The sequence below is a fragment of the Lepidochelys kempii genome, chromosome 3 (assembly GCF_965140285.1).
Source record: "Lepidochelys kempii isolate rLepKem1 chromosome 3, rLepKem1.hap1, whole genome shotgun sequence".
Taxonomy (NCBI): domain Eukaryota; kingdom Metazoa; phylum Chordata; order Testudines; family Cheloniidae; genus Lepidochelys; species Lepidochelys kempii.
In genome coordinates, this window is record NC_136382.1 from 143916211 (window position 1) to 143938401 (window position 22191).

A 22191-nucleotide genomic window follows, 5' to 3' on the forward strand; every position below is an offset into this window, starting at 1 on the left:
GGTCCTGCTTTGAGCAGGGGGTTTGGACTAGATGATCTCCTGAAGTCCCTTCCAACCCTGATATTCTATAATTCCACCTAGCAGAGGATTCTGGGTTAACCAGTAAATCAGCTCCAAATGCAATCTCACAGGGCAGTGAGTGCTGCAATGGAAGTAAGCAAATTGTATGGCCTGACTGGATCTGAGAGATTGTAAATTCTTGGGGACAGTCTTTTTTTGTTTGTGGATAGAGTTCCTACAAGGATGGGGTTCTGGTCCATAACTGGGGCTCCTATGCATTACTGACTGCAATACAAGTAAAGTAATACATTGTCATCAGAGAAAGATCCTTTGTGTAACAATACTTAGTGCTTTTCCATCTTTGAAAAAGTGTGTGTGGTGCTGGTTATAACAAAGGCTCTGGTAGCAGCCACTGCATCCCTACAGAAACCAAAGATTCAAGAACTGTCATATTTAGGAGACTGACTGGTGGTAGCTCTATCCAAGAAGGAAGTCCAAGCAGCAATTTTACAAGTTGTGGATCAGCAGATGGCCTGGAGTTCTTCATCCTTGCTGTGTCCCACCTGGGCACAGTATTCGCCATGCAGATAGGGAAGGGGAGATGTTGTCCCGATGACATTTCTTTTTTATAAAGACTTACTGTTTCCAATGTGCTCTGAATTGGCACACCACCAATGTCCTGCCATTTGTCTTCTGAGGCAATGGTAAGTGGTGACCCTGACTTTCTTTTACCAAGTGTTGTTTTTTTCTCTGGGCGTCTGTCTGATTGGACCAATGAGACCCCACCCCAATTTGATTTGTCAGTCAATTTAGGGTTTCCTCTGGCTAAGTCTGTGGTTTTTAGCTGCCGTCTAGGCTCTTATTGTTCTGGGTCACTCATACCTTCCAGCACCTGCTCTCTTCCAGTTGCACTGTGGACCATTTCCTTTGCTGAGGCCTTCCTCCATCCTGGATCTGAGACTTGTGCCATTCCAGGTAAGCCTCTTTTGATGAGTCCCAGGGACTGGAAACTCTTTAGGGAGGGTCCCTGGTTCTCTTATGAGCCCAGGGAAGGAGTGTTTCCTGAACCACTGGACCTTCTTGTCATGGCCAAGAATAGTCTCACACCCAGAGCTGAGCTATCGCAACCCATTGAAGTCAATGATATCTGTGTCTGCTCAGTGCCTTTCAGTTCAGGCCCTAAATAGGGAGCTGGTAGCAAAGTTAAGGTGACCATGTATTTCAAAAGGGAAAAAGGGACACTGCCTGCGGCTAGCCTGAGGACTCCCTTTCCTATTCCCAGGCTGGCCCGAGCCCTGTGTACCTCCCTGCTGCACGGCACTGATACCAGGCGCTTGCCCGAGCCACTTCCCCGCCCCCCCCCCCCACCTCAATGCGCTGCTGTCCTGAGCTGCTCCTCTCCACCTTCATGGGGCCGGCTCGAGCCGTTTACTCTCCAGACCCACGTGGGGCTGCCCCGAGCCACAAATCCCCCTCGGCCTTCACTGCTCACCCCTCAGCCCATACAGGGCTGGCCTGAGCTGCTTGCCCAACCCCTCTCATGTGGGGTTGGCCTGGCCCAAGCCACTTGCCCAAGTCATCTCCCCACCACACGTTCCTCTATGCCCTGCTATGGGTCGTACCGCACTTTTTTTGGTAAAACTGGGCATTTGTTCCGTTTGCTCTTGCAAGCTTATGATGAGTTGCAAGCTTATGATGAGTTGGCAAGAGCGAATGGGACAAATGCCCAGTTTTGCCAAAAAAGTCAGGACAGCCGGGCGAGGGCTTAAAAAAGGGACTGTCCTGTCCAAAACGGGACATACAGTCACCCTTAGTAAACTGAATACAAATTTATCTTCCAGAGGAAACCTCAGACACTTCATAAAGCTGGTGGTGTCTGCTAGCGACAAAGGGATAAAAAGTGTAGCACTTTCCTCAGGAGCAGTGGGGAGCCTAAAATGCTCCATACTGATTTTGTAGGTCACACTTCAGACAGGAGTAAGTTTTTATGGGTGAGTTTGTGTAAAACAATGAATAGACTTGTAGGAATTTTATAATTTCAGGCAGTTTCTTAGTAATAGCATCTAACTCCACATATGTCATACATGTTACAAATGCCAATACATTTTGTTTTCAGAGGCCTCACAGAGCATGAAACCACAGAAAAACCACTTTTTAAAAATTAATAACTTAGAAGCCTTTAAACTCATGGCAGTTTCTGTATCTTTCCTTTTTGTTAATACTTTTTCTCTGCCTAGTGGCATTGTATAGGTGTCTTAGCGTAACGTCATTTATGTTAAAACCTCAAATGATTATAACTTAAAATTGTTCTCTCCAAACCTGTAAAACACACACACTAGCAAAGACTCAAAATAATTTATTAATATGACAACTTTTATTGTATATTTACTTAAATATATGTTTATCTAACTTTGAAGTTGATTGTGCTCTGTTTTAGAGAATGCATCCAGGTTATAGAAGGATATAAAGTTTAAAAATCTAATTTAAAAAAAAACCAATTCTTGCCACTGTTACAAACAGTGACTTAAATGATTAAAATTGAAAATAATTTAAAATCCATCTTGTGCTGTTTTTACCTTTTGCATTTCTCTCAACTTGGACAATGAAAATAAAAGATCAAAATGTCATTTTCAGATTCTCATAATAGCACAATGCTGCAACTTTGGGTTGCAAACACTGCAAAGAAATGTTCAGTGCCTTTAAAGTTTCTATTGGAATTTGAAGTTATGGAAATATTGGTCTTAGCTTTAGAAAAGCTTATTTGTATAAAATCTAAAATACAGGCCAGTGCCCTGACAATTGTTATCACTCTTGGGATGTTTTTGTTCCTCATTGTGTGGTGTTTAGACTCTCATTCTTTGGACCCTTACACCTCCTGTAATGCTTATTTCATTAGCGCCACTAGTCTACATCTTGCATTGTATTTAAAAATATTTTTAAAATCCTGTAGTTTAAAAAATGCACCTAATTAAAATGTGATCAGTTCTGATTTTGCTTTGTGCTGCAATACCTCCCTCCCTGGTGGGTTCTGCAAGGGCTTATTTATTTTGGGACAAACTGTGGTTGACTCTACGTAGTATGTGCAGGAACTCTGCTCTTCCCTCCCTCCCAATATCCACTCTTATCTTATAAGCCTGCGCAAGGGCAGGGCATAGTTGTAGTTCGTGCCCCCACCTTGAGCACAAACCTACCACCTCACAAAGGATAGGACAGGAGAAGACGATATTTATGGTCCTTTCTCTGCTTCTCAGAGATTAAGCACAAGCTCTGTTGTTTTAAGCGTGCTTCACTCAGCATGACAGGAATTCTGGAAGCTCTTTCTGGGGTGGGGTAGCTCTACACCATTCTCAAAACAGGCATAATCTGAACACTTATGGTTGGTAATGAGTTCTGAATTTCCATCTTTGGACTTTAAAAGTTACTCTATAAAAACTGCAGCTAAACCCTAACCTAGGAAGTATTTGAATTCAGGATTGGGATTCTGTTTAGTTTTAATGTCTGGACTAAAAACAGTGATAGTGACATGTAAAAATTCAGGTTTCCCTTCTCTCTCCTCAGGTCAGATGGGGAGGACCAGGTTCTTTCCAGGCTGACAATTCTTGTTTAAAGGCATTTTTATCTGACTTAACTGGACTATGCCGCTAAAGACAGCTGACTTCTGACTAACCAGAGTTGTCACCACATCATGCTTTGCCTTTAATGCTCTCCATCACAGTTAGCTCCTGGTGAGAGATGATTAAGAACTTGATGCTTGGGGCTGGTAGCAGTATTTAAAACAGAGCAGTGCTTCAGAGCCCCTGTGCTATCACAGATTGAGATATTCTAGCACAAACACTTGTAGAATTTTGTTGAGGTTGTCAACGGTGGGTTTGTTGAGGTTTTGTTCATTGTCGTCCATGGTGTGCCAAACCTTAGGGAAAGGAGATGGGATCAAGTGAAGAACTTGAACTCCTGAAAGAGAGGATGGAATTTGGAGATAGTACACAAGCCTTTTGGGTGAGTAAATTAGCATGCATTACTGTACAAGTGGAGCCGCTAAACAATTTGGAATCCAGGGCTACAGTCAGACTATTACTCAATACACTGACTCCATAACAAACTGGTATCTCCACAGCTTCCTTCCACTGTTCCTCTTACCCAGCTTGTGACTACAGAAGCTCACCACTTACACTGTACAATTCCTAAAATTAACAAGGCGTCCAGCGACACCTTAAAGACTAACAGATTTATTTGGGCATAAGCTTTCATGGGTAAAAAAAAAAACCCACTTCTTCGGATGTATGGAGTAAAAGTTACAGATGCAGACATAAATAAATATACTGACACGAGGAGAAGGGAATCTTCTGTTAGTCTGTAAGGTGTCACTGAACTCCTCATTGTTTTTGTGGATACAGACTAACATGGCTACCCCTCTGATTTCTAAAATAGTCTTTCCTTCCCAGTGCTCTTTTTAAAAATACTTGTGACAATAGTTGTGGTTGGACTGTCACAGCAACTCTCAGCCTTGCAGTTATGCTCCTACTGTGCTTACCTGAGAGCTATGGAGAAGGATGCATTGTAGCACTGTAGCTTTCCCCCCGGGCAACCCTGAATGGGCCTATTGTACCGTAATGTTAGTAAAAAGAAAAGGAGTACTTGTGGCACCTTAGAGACTAACCAATTTATTTGAGCATGAGCTTTCGTGAGCTACAGCTCACTTCATCGGATGCATACCGTGGAAACTGCAGAAGACATTATATACACACAGAGACCATGAAACAATACCTCCTCCCACCCCACTGTCCTGCTGGTAATAGCTTATCTAAAGTGATCATCAAGTTGGGCCATTTCCAGCACAAATCCAGGTTTTCTCACCCTCTGCCCCCCCCCCCCACACAGACTCACTCTCCTGCTGGTAATAGCTTATCCAAAGTGACCACTCTCCCTACAATGTGCATGGTAATCAAGGTGGGCCATTTCCAGCACAAATCCAGGCTCTCTCACACACACACCCCCGAAATACACACACACACACAAACTTACTCTCCTGCTGGCAATAGCTCATCCAAACTGACCACTCTCCAAGTTTAAATCCAAGTTTAACCAGAACGTCGGGGGGGTGGGGTGGTTTAGGAAAAAACAAGGGGAAATAGGCTACCTTGCATAATGACTTAGCCACTCCCAGTCTCTATTCAAGCCTAAATTAATAGTATCCAATTTGCAAATGAATTCCAATTCAGCAGTTTCTCACTGGAGTCTGGATTTGAAAGTTTTTTGTTGTAAGATAGCGACCTTCATGTCTGTGATTGCATGACCAGAGAGATTGAAGTGTTCTCTGACTGGTTTATGAATGTTATAATTCTTGACATCTGATGTGTCCATTTATTCTTTTATGTAGAGACTGTCCAGTTTGACCAATGTAAATGGCAGAGGGGCATTGCTGGCACATATCACAGTGGTAGATGTGCAGGTGAACGAGCCTCTGATAGTGTGGCTGATGTTATTAGGCCCTGTGATGGTGTCCCCTGAATAGATATGTAGGCACAGTTGGCAACGGGCTTTGTTGCAAGGATAGGTTAGTGGTTCTGTTGTGTGGTATGTGGTTGTTGGTGAGTATTTGCTTCAGGTTGCGGGGCTGTCACTTTAGATAATCTATTACCAGCAGGAGAGTGAGTTTGTGTGTGTGGTTTTTGGAGGGGGGTGAGGGAGTGAGAGAACCTGGATTTGTGCTGGAAATGGCCCACCTTGATTATCATACACATTGTGAAGAGAGTGGTCACTTTGGATGGGCTATTACCAGCAGGAGAGTGAGTTTGGGGGGGGGGGGGTGGAGGGTGAGAAAACCTGGATTTGTGCTGGAAATGGCCCAACTTGATGATCACTTTAGATAAGCTATTACCAGCAGGACAGTGGGTGGGAGGAGGTATTGTTTCATGGTCTCTGTGTGTATATATAATGTCTTCTACAGTTTCCACAGTACGCATCTGATGAAGTGAGCTGTAGCTCACGCTCAAATAAATTGGTTAGTCTCTAAGGTGCCACAAGTACTCCTTTTCTTTTTGCGAAGACAGACTAACACGGCTGTTACTCTGAAACCTGTTGTAATGTTAGTGGTGCTCTGTTCTACATACCAATTTTCCAGTTCCCTGATGAGGATTGGTTAGGGTGACTTACTTACCCCATTACTGCCTTGTAAAATGGAGCACCCTTTGTTCCACTAAGGTCTTATCCACATTACAGGATCAACGGGCAGTGCTTGATCCGGGGGGGGGGTCGATTTAGCGTGTCTAGTCTAGACATGATAAATTGACCGCTGAGCACTCTCCTGTCGACTCCAGTACTCCACTGGAGCGAGAGGCGCAGGCAGTGTTGATGGGGGAGCAGCAGCTTTCAGCTCACCACAGTGAAGACACCGCGGTGAGTAGATTTAAGTACGTCAACTTCAGCTACGTTGAAGTTGTGTAACTTAGATCAATTCCCCCTTCTCCCCCCCCCAACGTAGACCAGACCTAAGCTACCAGCATTCCCAGCATGATGGCTCTGTAATGCTGGTTAGGTGAAAGCCTCAGGCACCAAGCCATTGGAGGAGTGGGTGTGGTTGTGGTACTTAACTGTTTTGGGGGAGGGACAATTAAATTCCTTCTCCACTTAATTTTTTTTTCCTGCATCCTGTTCCCTACCAGCCCCTTGTTTGCACAGCTTCCCAAAAGCAAACAGTTAAGATGCACCTCTCTCTGCTTCCTAACCATGATGTTAGAGGAGTTTGTCACCTGTAGTGTCTGGTGACTGTAGTGGCTCTTCTCCACCTTTTCACTGAGGCCTCTTTTTGGTATCCTTGCCATAGCTCATACATGAAAAGGTGTTTAACAGGCTATGTCTCAGTGGCACCTGCCCTGCTTTCCTCAACTATGAGCTGCGCCATACTGTGCTCACTGCCCTACTCAGTTGTGCATGATCTGACCTTCAGGGAAGCGTGGGCTGGACTGAACACCAGTTTTGCATTTGCCAAAGCCCTGGAGCTGGTTAGAGTAAACGCACAAGAATGGGAGATTGGCAACAGAAGCAGGCTGGGGATCAGGACAAGCCTCATAATTAAAGTAGGGAGGACAAATACTGGAGAAGCCATTGAAAAAATTCCTGGGATTGTCTAAGGCTCTCAATATCAGTTCAATCAAATCTCTAAGCCAAGTTCCCCTTTTATACTTGTGAATGCCAAGGTGAAGAATAGATTTCACTAATCTCAATTGTGCTGTAACAAACTGACTAGTGCGTGTACTGAAATTCCTTTGATCTCAGATAGTGAGAAGCTGTGCTTTTGGAAAAGGAAGATTTGTGTTCTTTTGCTATGAAATTTCTTTGGGGTCAGTGGTGCTTAGCCCCTCTGAAAATGTATTTAGGAGCCTCAGATTTAAGGAGCTAAGTTAGCAAATGCTGGCCTGTACACAATACTCACTTGCTTAAAATAAGCATCTGCCCCTAAAACTGCAGTAAACTCATGTGCTAGTTAGGAAATATTTAAAATGGATTCCAGTACCTCTTCTTAAAAATGGAATATGGTCATCCTCAATCAACCCTTGAGCAGCATTACCCCGGAAATACTGCCTTTCAGAAGGGCGATTCTTCAGCAAACCCAAGCCATGTAACTTTCGTTCTACAATTCACAATTGAAACAAAGTTTGTTATACTTGACAGTAAAATATCCTTCAAATAATAGTCAACTGAACAACTTTTCTCATGTAGTATAGGATATTTTTCACATCAGTGGAAAAAAAATTGGAAACAATTATGTGTGTTCCCCTGGCAGCAGTCAGCGGAGGATCCCGAGATGGCTGTTTCCCCATATGTAAAATGGGGATAACAAGCACAAAGGGTGTAAGTGACCTGCCCAAGGTCCCACAGTGACAGTCTTAGAACCCATGTGTTTTGGCTCCCATGCTCCTAGGCTACCCTTTGAGCCATTTCATTAGTGGTCACAAATCTACTAGAGTTTTCATAGCAGTTTTCAAGATCCTGCTAAAAGTTAGATTTTTTTTTTATTTCTTTAGTCTCACGAATGAGAAAAAATTAATTCCCAGATCATAAAACTCACAATTTGTTACCTGGTTCACATAATTCCAAATATTGGAAAACCGCCATAAGTGTTAGTAAAACAAAGAGTTTAGCAAGGACAATTTTACCAAAAACAAGCACCTTAAAAATTTTAATAACTTGCTTTGGTTGGAAGTGGCGACCCCAATTTTAGAGTCTGAACCTACAACTCTTTTGCATGAAGAATTCCTGTTGAATTCCAGGGGAGGAATGACCCTGCTGAAGAGGGCTTTCAGGCTTGAGCCCTTACTTTGATGGATAATCCTCCTTACCGATTGCTTGAAGTCTGTTAAACCATCGGGCAGTGTTTGAAAAATAATTGGGAAAGGTTGGGTTTGAAGCACCAATTAAATCCAGTAGCACAAACAGATCCTACAGGAGTAAAACAAAAATGAAAACTTTTAGCTTCATGAAAAAAGTCTTCTAAAGAAATAATGTGCCATACTGAAAATATGAGTACAAGTGACAGAGTAGGACTTCACTACTTCTCTCTTCACTAATTCTGAGCAAAGAACCAGTAATCAACTCACTATGTGAGAAGAGAGCTAATGAGAGGCAGGAGTGAGGTTTAATATACAACAGCACCTTTAACCAGGGGGAAAAAAAGCAGCGTGATTTGCAAAATGCAATGGGCCAGATTCAGACTTGGTGTGAGCAGTTGCAACTCACACTTTTTCCTGCAGAAAAAATAAGAAGTTGCCTCCAGTTGTCCCTGCTTTTTCCACTGAAGTGGCAAAGGAAGGAGAAGCAGAAAGCAAGTAAGGCCTCTCAAAAAAAAACCAAACACAAAAACCCCCCCTATGCTCACTTCTATTATCTGGTGGAGTTCTCCCTTGGTGGAATTTGGCTGATTTCACTGTTCTTTATTAGTTGTACGGTATTTAACTAGGAATTCATTTGGAAATTAAAAGGAGTTTTCACTTACAATGCTCTGTATTTGGTTTGTGTTTGTTGCACCAGGTGGATGGGGAGTAGATGCCATTTTCTGAGCTAAATGTCGTGATCCATAGAGGGAATCTGTAGGAGACCACCGCACAAAGGCTTCTTCGCCATCAAAGAAAATCAACTGAAGTGAAAGATCTGGCCTGGAGGCTGAGCTGGTCTGTTGAAGAATGTCAAAAGCAATGTCATATTCAATTTCTGTGGAAATACACATTGATATAGGGTCCGATCCTGCAGCTCTTTCTTATGAGTAGCTCCTTTTTAACAACTCACATAAAAGGACTACCACTCTTACTCAAACTTTCGCACATCTTTAATCTCCCATACCTATACTGTGGTATCACGATAAAGGCTGTCATGTGCCTTAAAAGCAGCCTGTGTTTATACAATTCCTTTATGAGGACTCTTGTCGGTGGTTAGAAGTTTCACATCTCTGACTTGTATGAGGATGAATTCAATAACTTGAGAGAGGTCTACAGAACAAGGTGGTTGAAACATTTAATATCATCTGAGATTAGCATTTGTGGTAATCCTTAATGAGTTCTGCCTCAGCAAGCAGACTCATAAAATGAGCTGTAGTTTTTGTCATGTTTGTGTGTAGTGGTTCTCATGAAAACAGTGAGGAACAAAGCACTATTAGTCATTAAAATAGTGACATTTCTTTTTCTGCAGGGTGACGTGCAGCCTTAATCTGACCCTAAAATCAAAGCACAGGATGTGTGTCATTTTGGGGCTCACCCAGACCAGTAAAGGGTTCTGTCACTGCCTGTCTTGTAACTTTGGGTGCCTTAAAGCTATGTTGCTATCCTGGCATGGTGTTTTAATTATTTAGGGTGGGGAAATTTCAAACAGTATGTCTTAATGCTGTCCCAGTAATCCTAATGGCTCAGTGTTTGTCTTTTCTGGGATTGTGTAATGCTAGGTGCTTGGAGCTAATCTCGTAGGGTTGGGTGGGAATGCAGTCCCCCTCATGCCTGATTGCTTCACCACTCTGCTGTGAGGTGGAGCTAAATGTTGCAGCACAAATCATGAGCACAGCTCTACACGTACACAAATACACTGACTCAGAGCCGCGGTCTATATACATAAAGACCATCAAGTTCAGAATGTTACAAGCTTTCATAAAATACCTTACTTGGCATATTTTTATACACAATAACACTGTACACAACCAATTGATTCCGTTGCTTACTCTTTGGGATTTTGACCCCCTGTTCTCCCTTTGGAGTGTCTGGACCCTGGTTGCCACATTATGGAAAGGGAACACTGTGGCATCAACATACCCAAGCAGGTATATTGACTTGTGTCTAACCAAATTCTCAATATTTCACTGAAGAGGGCTGTGTGTGGGCTCTGCTGAAACTTGAACTAGCTGATTGTCATGGTTATTTTGTGATGTTTGTACAGGAAATAATTTTAGTTATGTAGGATATTGAGTTTCAAAACTGATGAAGTGAAACTTGCTACTTGAGGCAAGGCGAGTCTCCGGGCTAACTCAGTCAACACTGAGAACCATGGACGTCCATGGAACCAGCCCAGTATTTACGGTCTAGACCAGGTGAAGGCTTGAGGATTACCCTGACACCTCAGGTACTCCGAAAAGTGTCTCAAAGACCCTTCCTCTTCAGCCACCAACAAAAATCAAGGCACTGCCATCTGCAGAGAGGATGACATTTGTATTTAGGGCTGCAAAGGAGCTATCCATGTGGAATGTCTTCTCTTCCACCACATGTTCCCAGCACAGGTGCTGTCTACCTGGGGCCACATCCTAAAATTTTCCACCATCACTAATATCAGGTCTGTTCCACCCATATTAGTAACTTTGGGACCCCTAGTCTAGAGAGTTGCCATTGGTGGTTTTACCATTGTACCCACTAATCCTACTCCAAACAGAGTTAACAAGCTGGCGGTGCCCTTTATGCACTAAGGCTCCCAACCTTGCTACCACTGGAGCTGAACCAGGGTAAACAATAGTGGGAAACTTAGAAAATTTCCCTTGTGTAGACAGGGCAATATTGATATCCGCTCTGCTGTGAAACACCTGCTATTTTGTAGAGATTTCAGTTACTCCTCTTTGTTCTTTCCACTGCGAGACAGACCTCTTAGTCGACCCAGAGCTCAATCACCGCCATATGTATACCAGGAGAATATGAATTAAAGTAACTCTAATTTAAGAAAATTAGTATCCATGGCTATGATTTTTTTCTGCTTAAAATGTTCTGTGTCTGAATAATGTAAAAAGATATCTATGAACAAGAGTATTTTAAGCTTTATGTAAATATAAATAAATTGGAAGAACATGGAGATAGAAATCACAACTCAAAGTCACTGTATATTAATAGATTTGGCCTAGAACATAATAGGCTATTATGCTACCACAAGTAGAGTCAAAAGGTCATAGATAATGTATTCATCAGATGAATCCCAAAATACTTTGCTAACAGATTTCACAGGCCATCATTTGTACAAAGTAATTATTTCACCCACCTTTAAAATACTCCCTCTTCATGAGATGGAAAATTGAAATTAAATACTGACTTAGTACTTGCTAAAGATTCAGACCTCTAAATTGGTACCAGGATTTGTTTATATAAACAACTGTGCTAGTTCATGCAAAAAAAATCAAGATTTTTTTAAATGACAGTTCATTAATATATGCCATGGGGAAATAATGTAATATAACATACTTAGTTTTGTGATAAAAAATATTGGAACACTTCCTAATGTTCAAATCCCCAAATACGCTACTAACACTAAAAGGTACAATATCAGCCTTTTGGAACAATTGCAGCCATAAAAACAATGTTTAGATTACTTAAATACTTCACATCAGAACACAACAAAATCAAACTCTATCATCTGTACTTTGAGATTGGATCAGCTGATCAACTTTACATATGAAACCCAAGCATATCTATTACAGGAGTGTTTTATATCTGCATGTGTGAAATAGTAGATAAGGCACTCAAAAATATGTAGTATAGCTCCTGGATTTTTAGGGCCACAAACTTCTTGTGCACTGCAGCTGGCCCTAGTACCAACATACATCCGCTCTTAACATGCACCAGACAACTTGATATATATTATACTCCCTGTATTATGTCTTCCCATAATCCAAGACCACCCCATACTTAATTCTGAATAATTGACTTAGATTAAAAAAAAACAAGAAAAAAAAGCCAGAAGTGAAGTTGCCATTAGAAGATGGTGTATGTATTTCCTCTGTAACAGGCTGCTGTAACTCTCACTCTCCCTCCAAATGGCTGCCTATCTCAGAAAACAGTAGACTTCCTAGAGATTTAAAAGTGCGGTATACACAAAGCAAAGGCCTAGCAGTTACAGAGAGAAATACACCATACCCTTCTCAATGTCTTCTTGAGTGACTGGGCTTGGTGCAGGAATTACTACATGGCATTCTATGGCCTGTGTTACAGAAGAGATCGGACTAGATGTTCATAATCTCTTTGGGCCTTAAAATCCATGCATTTATGATGATAGCTTTGATATATTGAATTATTCACCCTTCACGTGTAATTATGAAGCGTTATTGTGTTTGTGTTGTTTAATCATTCATTTAATGGTATCAGACTTAGAAACCGAGATTATTCGTGTATCCTACATCCTGAAAGCTGACACTAGTAGGTTACTTTTTTAAAAGCATGGTTCTGTATACCTGTGGTTAGAATTCTTTTTAAAAGTCTCCAGTCTTCAACTAAGTAAAAATGTATTATTTCCATAGCATGCTATGGAACTGCTCAAACCTCTCTGATACCATTGTGCATCTATCGATGCTTCCTCATTTTTTTTTATGATGTGAAGTTAAACTCTTGTGCAGTAATAGACCTGGGTCCCAGTTCTGCTCCCCTTTAAAATCAATGGGAGTTGTGCCATTAACATCAGTAGGAGGAGGATCAGGTCCATGATCATTGAGAACAACAATACAGAAGCCACATAAGGCTCAGCTATCACAGAAGCATGCAAAAGAGAAAAAGAAACAAGTACCTTAATTGACTGAAGCCGGCTGTCTAGGGCACGTGCTAGCTCCAATAACATAGCGCAGGGCACAGCTGAGTCAGTGGCTCCCACAAACACTCTGCCATCCCACTGTGGACCGAAGTATTTTGAGTCATGGTGGCAAGCAAGCACCAGATGGCGCTTGGCAGAAGGATTGAGGGTGCTGATGATATTGGAGAACGTTCGGTATCCATAGGGCGTGTATCCCTGAAACGTATCTTCTTTGACTACCCAGCCAGCCTGCAAACTTTGAATACGGCGCTTGATATGCTGGAATTGTAAAAAAAATAAAAAATAAAAAAAAATTAAAAAAAAAAATCACATTAATATTGGTAAGCATCTAACAGACGTTTGCAAACAAACTATATCAGTAGCTAGTTTACAGTATTAGCTCTTTAATTTTTCTGTAAGGGCCACTGTAATTATAATAAGCATTTTCTATCGCCAGGCAGCTAATGGGACTGAGTTCTGCTTGTGGTAATCACCATCTTTGTTTCACTGCTACATTCTCTTCCTCCACTATCACCCCATTTGCTTGGCCTCTCTCCTGTTGTGTCTTGTTATATGCTAAGATTGTAAACTCTTTGGGGCAGGGATTATCTTTTAGTATATGTTTGTAAAGTGCCTAGCATAATGATCAGTGATGGCAGCCTCTAGGTGCTACTGCAGTACCAATAACACTGTTTGCTTTCTACAAGAAATGTGCCTTACAAATAGCAAGTGACTTGAACGAGGCTTAAGAGTTCAACAGGAAACAACTAAATAGTCTCTTCTCTATAAACTGAGCAAAGAATGGAACACTGGAGAACAACTAAAATATAATTCAATGTGAGGGCAAAAATGAAAACAATGGAATCTGTATAATAGACCACTCCTATTAGGCAATGTCCTGCCTTGAAAGATTGCCTCTAAAATATCCCCCCCAAATGGATCCAGTACAGAGGGTTCTGCATCATCTTTATTTGAGAAGACCATCTGTGTTAAGCAACTTATTTGTATTGGTCTCTTAAGTATTCTCTCAAGGACATATTTCTCTCTATTTAGATAAATAGTGGAAAAAAGCTTCTAACTGGGGAACTAGCAGACAGTGAAGAGCCCGAGCCAGCTCCTATTAAGATCAATGGGATTTTTGCTCCCACTGAAATCAATAACAAAAGTGTCACCTTGAATGGTTTCCATTTTGTTCTGGGTAGCGTTCTGAAAGTTCATGCAGCAACAAGTATTTTACCCTTGTCCTGTTTGCAAACCTGCCTTTGGCATCAGTGGGTGTTCTGCAGTGGATTGATAGGAGTATGTAGTTCTAGCTGTACATCTCGACCCCTGGACTGAATTTAAAGTGGAATTTGTACCTTTCCACAGAATGGAATGGAGCTTCCCTGCAGCTCTATTATGTTTTAACAAAACTCTCCTCTCCGTGCTGACAATGGAGAGTGTTTCTATGTTGTCATAAGGATATTTTCGTACATTGTTGTTACCCGTAGCAGCAAAGATCCCCCACTTGAACATGCCATGTGGTTACCATGCCTCAGACTCTGCTCTGCTATTTTTTCCTTTAGTTTGGCTGACAGCCAGTAAATCACCTAGGTACCTCAGAACTAGATACTATGGACACTCACTGCCATTGAAACAAGCTTCATTTTTCCATGCCAACTACAGATTGGCAAGTTCATTAATTGGACACAATGGGCTATGGTGGTGCTGTTAAGCCACAGCCTGCATGGCTGGTTGGGGGCACAGAGTGGTTCCACACTGGTGAGAATCCCAAGAGGTGTTCTGGTTGACTCGGTCACCCGAGAGCAGAGACTATTTACAGGTGCCATTTGGATACCCCTCATGTGCAGATTCAACTCTGCTAGTCAGTATGCCACCTTTGAACCCTCTTCACCCACTGTAGAGTCTCCAGTAGCTCCAGCAGTAGAAGACTCCTGATCCTTGCAATTGTGTTGAGCAAGGACAAGGGTTGTGCTGGTCCTTGAAAGGGGTACAAGGTGGGCTGGGGAAAAGACCCCTTGTGCTCTTTCCCCTTATGTCTGCATCGATGCAGAACTAGCTACAAATTAGCGCTTAGATTACTCTGTTTACATAAATGTAGCAACAAAAAATAGAGTGGGAGTAAATGGTCAGTTTTCAACATGGCAAAATGTTAACAGGAGGTGCGGGAGTCAAGGTTCCATGCTAGGCCTGGTGCTGTTTAACTACTACTTGTTGATTTTAAAAAGATGGACTATATAAAAGTAGGTTTCAGAGTAGTAGCCGTGTTAGTCTGTATCCGCAAAAAGAAAAAGGAGGATTTGTAGCATCTTAGAGACTAACAAATTTATTTGAGCATAAGCTTTCATGAGCTACAGCTCACTTCATCGGATGCATTCAGTGGAAAATATAGTGGGGAGATTTATATACACAGAACGTGAAACAATGGGTGTTACCATACACACTGTAACGAGAGTAATCAGGTAAGGTGAGCTATTACCAGCAGGAGAGCGGGGGTGGGGGAACCTTTTGTAGTGATAATCAAGGTGGGCCATTTCCAGCAGTTGACAAGAACGTCTGAGGAACAGCGGGGAGGGGGAGAAACATGGGGAAATAGTTTTACTTTGTGTAATGACACAGCCCCTCCCAGTCTTTATTCAAGCCTAAGTTAATGGTATCCAGTTTGCAAATTAATTCCAATTCAGCAGTCTCTTGTTGGAGTTTGTTTCTGAAGTGTCACCTGCGCATCTACCAATGTGATATACGCCATCATGTGCCAGCAATGGCCAATGTACATGGCAGAGGGGCAAACTGGACAGTCTCTACGTAAAAGACTAAATGGACACATCAGACATCAAGAATTATAACATTCAAAAACCAGTCGGAGAACACTTCAATCTCTCTGGTCACTCGATTACAGACCTAAAGGTGGCAATCCTTCAAAAACAGACTCCAACGAGAGACTGCTGAATTGGAATTAATTTGCAAGCTGGATACAATTAACCTAGGCTTGAATAGAGACTGGGAGTGGATGTGTCATTACACAAAGTAAAACTATTTCCCCATGTTTACTACCACCCCCCACTGTACCTCAGACGTTCTTGTCAACTGCTGGAAATGGCCCACCTTGATTATGACTACAAAAGGTGTTTTTTTTTCTCTCCTGCTGGTAATAGCTCACCTTACCTGATCACTTTCTTTACACTGTGTATGGTAAGACCCATTGTTTCATGTTCTCTGTGTATATAAATATCCCCACTGTATTTTCCACTGCATGCATCGGATGAAGTGAGCTGTAGCTCATGAAAGCTTATGCTCAAATAAATTGGTTAGTCTCTAAGGTGCCACAAGTCCTACTTTTCTTTTTATATAGAAGTAGTTTCACTATCAGTAAGGCCATTGTAATCAAAATGTCACCTAGCTAAGACTGAATCTCTCTAGTTAATGTATTAAAATATCTGTCCAGTCATGGCACTGGGTGTGTGAAGGCTGAGTCCCTCTCTTTGAGCCTCCTGTCATCTTCAATGGTATCTTCAGATCATGGCCCAGCTGATGCAGAAAGCAGCTCTCACCAGCAGCATGTAACTCACTTTTTGGAAACTGATTAGATTTCTGATGGCAGTGTCCCTTTAAATGCCATAGGTTTTTAGGGCGATTTCTATATAACTTTATTATAGTTTCATTCCTTTCCTAAAGTTCCCCAGGACTGTTATAGAAGAGTGACCAAGACTAGGCCTGGTTCTAGCACATACATGCAACTCCCCTGAAGTTACTGGAGTTATACCAGGGCTGCATTTTGCCAACAGTTCTATTTCAAAGTTCTACAGCACCTTTCTTCCAGGGCTCCCAAAGTGCTTTAAAAGCATTAATGAATTAAGCCTCATGTTACTCCTCTGAGATAAAGAACTGATATCCCCACATTACAGATGTGGTCATTGAAACTGGAAAAGTAAAGTAACTTGCCCTGGGTGGCACAGTGAATAGGTGGAAAGACAAGCAAAGGAAGCCCTGAGTCCTGGTCCTATGTACCTTTTAAAAACACTGTAGCTTCTTGATAAACTATAGTAATCCAGAGCAGGCAAAATGTCAAATTGCATCATGGTCCTACCCACCACTAGATAATCTTTGGAGCAACTCTGTAAGCCCTTCCTCCTCAAAATCAGTAAGACCTCTTCAGGGAAGACATTTAACTTGCCCCTCATGTGAAGTTCCAAAGGCAACTGTGCAAAAATGGCATGTTTGTGTGAGCACAAAGACATCCAGCTAAGCTGATTTTAGGTTACATGGAGTACTCTCACTTACATATATATTTAACATTGATTTTCTTTTATACATAATACTTGTTGGAGCTGTGTAAAATTAGGGAATAGAATTTAAAGTAGATTAAGTTTTGGGCCTGTCAGCCTTGATATTGTGTCTTTATGGATGACATTTCTCAGTCTTCTGATGGTAGTGGTCTTACTGAATGCAGCAAATGTGTCTCTACACATGGGTGGCCAGAGCCTCATACACTGAGGGCACTACCAGAATACAAACAACAGATGATATCCTTAGTGTGTCCAGAGGATGTAGTCTCACCTGACGCACAGCATAATTTCCTGGTGATCCTGGGTATCTCTCTATCAGTATAGGGTGCAGATCATTTTGCCACATTCGAGAAACATCTGTGTGTGCTGCAACTTGCCGGATACCAGCAAAAGTTAAAATACTTGGTTGGTGGGAGTACTGCAGAAGGAAAAAGAGGCATCTATTATCTGTTAGGTAGTTTGTGTTTTCTTTAATATGACAAACGTGATGCTATAGAATGCAAACAACATATTGTACTATATTAACAATATATTGAGTGCTAATCCTATTTCCTGTGGCATCCGCCAGTAATAAGGACAACAACCCCTTAGGAGCGTGGGTCTTCTCTCAAAGTTGACTCTAAAAATGGCAGTATAGGGTGCAGATCATTTTGCCACATTTGAGAAACATCCTAGACACTATTTGATCTATCCCTCTCCAGCATTTAATGATAGACCTGATTAAGCTCCATTAAGAGTCCTTGTTTCCAGTTGGTGATTCCTTGAGCTGTCCTCACTGCTGAGGAAGCCTAGGGGCTGAGCCTTAGCACTTATGTGGGAACAGTTAAAGGCAACTTAGCAACTACACCAGCAGTGAGGTTCCCCACTACCTGCAGGTATCCCTGAGAGCTGGAATGGAACCTCAGAATGTGACGTAATACCAATGGAAGACAGCAGCAATGGCGGCAGCAGAGAGACAGCCGTAGCAGGGGACGGCAGCCACTGGTGACCGAGAGAGGAGGGAGAGAGAGAGCAACAGGAGTGTAGCAGCTTGTTGGAGTTTCACACCTTATGGTGTGAAACTGAGGCAAAGGACACTGCCCAAAACACTGTGGGGTGGGTGTTTGCCTGTGGTCACATGCTTTTGAATTATGGTTGTGGTGTTTTCCCAAACAAACATTGGATCCCCTTTTAATAAAAGTTTTCTTTTGTTATCCACAGATTCAGAGCTTGCGAGAGGGAAAGTATTACCTCTTAGAAGTGCCCAGCCACGGTGTTTCATTTTTCCAGACGACTGGATGGGGGTTGAGCTGGTTCTATTTTCTGTTGCTAAGAGAAACTCCTAGAGCAGTGGTTTTCAAACTTCTTAGACTATGTACCCCTTTCCAAATAATGTAGTCTACCACATACCCCCATCTGAGATAGGATCATAATATACCTATGATTAGACTGCATTTTATTTAGTAGGACTAGGCATTGTCCGCCATTACAGTGTGTAATAAAATGCATTGTCCGCCATTACCCTTTGATGAGAGCTTGCGTACCCCTAGGAGTACACATACTTCAGTTTGAAAACCACTGCCCTAGACAGCGAACCCAGCTATTGTTGCTGCCAACTCCACCTGGTAGAAGGGTTACAGTGATGAGGGGTGGGGTTGAAGGCCTGATGTTTTTGCTGAAATCAATGGCAACTGGATTCGCTTGGTAGATAGGACAGAGTGAGTAGAGTGGGTGGGTGGGGTAAAGAGAGGGAGAGTATGTGTGGTGAGAAAGAGAGCTGGAGAGAGGCACTGATGCTGCTTAGCATTTTCTGTAATGACCAGTGTAACCATGGACTCAGCCTCAATTAGATATTTGCTCAGTGGTCTACAGTGTTGCCCCTATGGGTTACATCTGGAAAGATAAATATGAATACATAACAATGAGCCAAACAGAATTCTACTGGGCACAGACTTTTTTTTTTTAAAGTAAAATAATTAAAACAAATGGTAAAATGAGGATGTGAGAAGATGACAAAGGGGAAGTTAATGAAAAATAGAACAGAAGGGAACCTCTCTTGCCATCTTGTCCTGGCCCTGGTAAATTCTGACTGCAGCCCTGTACATCATTGGATGTTACATCAGATTACTGGAAGACAGTCAATTCTAGATGAACTTCGGGCTCAGATTCTTTACAATCAACTCAAAATGGGTCTTGAACATTTTTTCCATTTGAAAGTCTTGGAACACTTGATTAAATTAAACTTGAAGCTCTACAATCTATTATATTTCATGTGACTCAAATAACTTCTGCATGAAGAAACCATGTTTGTGTTTCATAATCAGGCCAAATAACGGTTATATTTTGAGTGTCTGCCTGTATTTTTACTGCTGTATTATTCTCTCTCAGTAAGTATTAATCCTGAGATCTAACTAAAAGAAGGCTGAGGGGAGATATGATTGTTCTCTATAAATATATCAGAGGGATAAATACCAGGGAGCGAGAGGAATTATTTAAGCTCAGTACCAATGTGGATATAAAAACAAAAGAATATAAACTGGCCGTTAGGAAGTTTAGACTTGAAATTAGACTAAGCTTTCTAACCATCGGAGGAGTGAAGTTCTGGAACAGCCTTCCAAGGGAAGCAGTGGGGGCAAAAGACCTATCTGGCTTCAAGACTAAGCTTGATAAGTTTATGGAGGGGATGGTATAATGGGATAGCCTAATTGTGGCAATTAATTGATCTTTGACTATTAGTGGTAAATATGCCCAATGGTCTGTGATGGATGGGGTGGGATCTGAGTTACTACAGAGAGTTCAGCCAGCCACCCAGGAAAGGTGAGTCTTGCCCACATGCTCAGGGTTTAGCTGATCACCATATTTGGGGTCTGGAAGGAATTGTCCTCCAGGGCAGACTGGCAGAGGCCCTGGGGGGGGTTTTGTCTTCCTCTGCAGCATGGGGTATGGGTCACTTGCTGGAGGAGTCTCTGCACCTCAAAGTCTTTAAACCACGATTTGAGGATTTCAGTAGCTCAGACATGGGTTAGGAGTTTGTTGCAGGAGTGGGTGGGTGAGATTCTGTGGCCTGCGTGGTGCAGGAGGTCAGACAAGACTATCATAATGGTCCCTTCTGACCTTAAAGTCTATGATTCTAATCTTCTTATTGTAATTGGTTTACATTTTTTTTTTTTTAAGAAACACAAATGGATGAAAACACTGGATGAAACAAAACATGCTAATATCTTCTTTCCAAATAATGATGCAGCAGTTCTGTTGTCATTATCTGCTATAGCCCCTACTTATATGTTCCATGCTAGACAGAATTTACTATTTTAACAGAGCCCTTCTTTTCCTCAGACCAACATATAATACTCTCTGAATCATTTTAATCTCTCATTTTCTTTTTTTTTTCCCCACCAAGTTCAACAATTCTCTGCAAAATGTTTCTCTTGTTGAGTTGCCAATGCTAGGTTAGTGTGAATCTCATATCACAATAACACATTGAGAAAAAGAATTATCTGCAGCCATTAAATTATGATGAAGGGCATGTTATCTCTTTACCTGTCTGAGTCTGTATTATGTACACTGACAGTGCTCTCTAAATAACAATAAGCTAAGATTCACTCTGATCTCTATGTTGTGGGTGGCTCAGAGAACTTAGCCCATCCACCCACACTGTATTATCACAACAGCAGCTCTTACACTGAAGACAGAACCCTGATCACAGCCACAGGCTGCACAACAAAGATGCAATTCATGCCGATGTCTTCTCTTACAGGGAAGGAGTAGGGATCAAATGAAAGTGTCTGTCTGAACTCCTCTTCCAGAAGCCTCCTGACTGAGAGGCAGGCCTGGTTTAAACAGCTCAGCTGCTGATCTCCCCTCCCCACACACACATACGCCAAAGCCACACTGCATTTAAGTGGGGGTGAGAAGACAAGAACCAGTTTGAGAAATACAACTGTGACCCACCTTCTCCTGTGTCCAGTTTGCTCTGGCTTCCCTCCCATCTGTCAGCTGAGAGAAGGTGACTGTTGCCAGGTAAAGTACCCCAGCCAGGCAGAAAGATGCTGCTGCCTTATTACCCCTGCTTCCCCCCGTCATCCCTCTTCTGCAGCTGCTACTGCTCTTCTTCCTGTGCATGAGTCAGTAGCTGGAGCAGCTTCTTCTGCAGTCCACCCCTCCCCTTCTCCCTCTGCCTGACTAAGGATCTGGAGGTAGGAGGGGGAAAGGGGGCAGTCCTGGAGAAGGGGTGGGGAGGAGGGAGCTTCCCAATGATCTGCTGCAGGAGCAGACGCCTGACTATCTATGATTCATTCAGCAGCATCTACCCTTTTACCCAGCTTTTCCCAGTTCATTTCCCTTCTGAAATGAGCCCTGTCCCTAGCACCACGTCAGCAGCATCAGGAGAGTGACTAATCCCCAAACCCTCAGGCAGTGATCACAACAGGATGGTCTCTCCATTCTCTCCCATGTGTTCCCTCCCTGATGTTTTCCTCCAGGGTTACAATGAGGCTCTGAGGGCTTGTGTTTCTCACTGGGAAAAGTGAGGAGAGTTGTGAACTGATTTGTGAAGTTCTTTCTGAGTGGAGATTAAAAAGCTGTTTGTTTTTACAGACAGGGTGTCATTCAAAGGTGCCAAGTTCCAAACAGCTCCTGTTGGCATCAGCACTTTTGAAAATCAGGCCACGTACTTCAGGTACATTAATAAGGACTTAGCAGCCTAGCTTCAGGCCCCTATTACTGGAAGTCTTGGCCTTATTGTGTAAATAGTTAATGATGATCAATGTTCAGTGATTGTTTTGTGGCAAATCACTGGCACTACTATGATGGGTCTCACGCTCTCTCTTGTTGGGGGGCAGGGGGTTTCAGGGCACTATTTCTTACCCCAAACTGGGGTATTAACTGCCCCACTCATGTCCTAGAGGAGGAG

General features: G+C 42.4%; 1 protein-coding gene across 1 annotated transcript; it reads right to left on the reverse strand.

Annotated features, from left to right (window-relative positions):
- Nucleotides 1-1994: 1994 nt before the first annotated feature.
- On the reverse strand, nt 1995-21603 carry QPCT (glutaminyl-peptide cyclotransferase). Its single transcript, XM_073338342.2, has 7 exons — nt 21231-21603; nt 17572-17718; nt 13012-13293; nt 8993-9169; nt 8340-8439; nt 7514-7630; nt 1995-3951 (listed from the first exon to the last, which is right to left on the reverse strand). The coding sequence occupies exons 1-7, from the start codon at nt 21399-21401 to the stop codon at nt 3806-3808; spliced, it is 1140 nt and encodes a 379-aa protein (XP_073194443.2). The 5' UTR covers nt 21402-21603; the 3' UTR covers nt 1995-3805.
- Nucleotides 21604-22191: the final 588 nt, after the last annotated feature.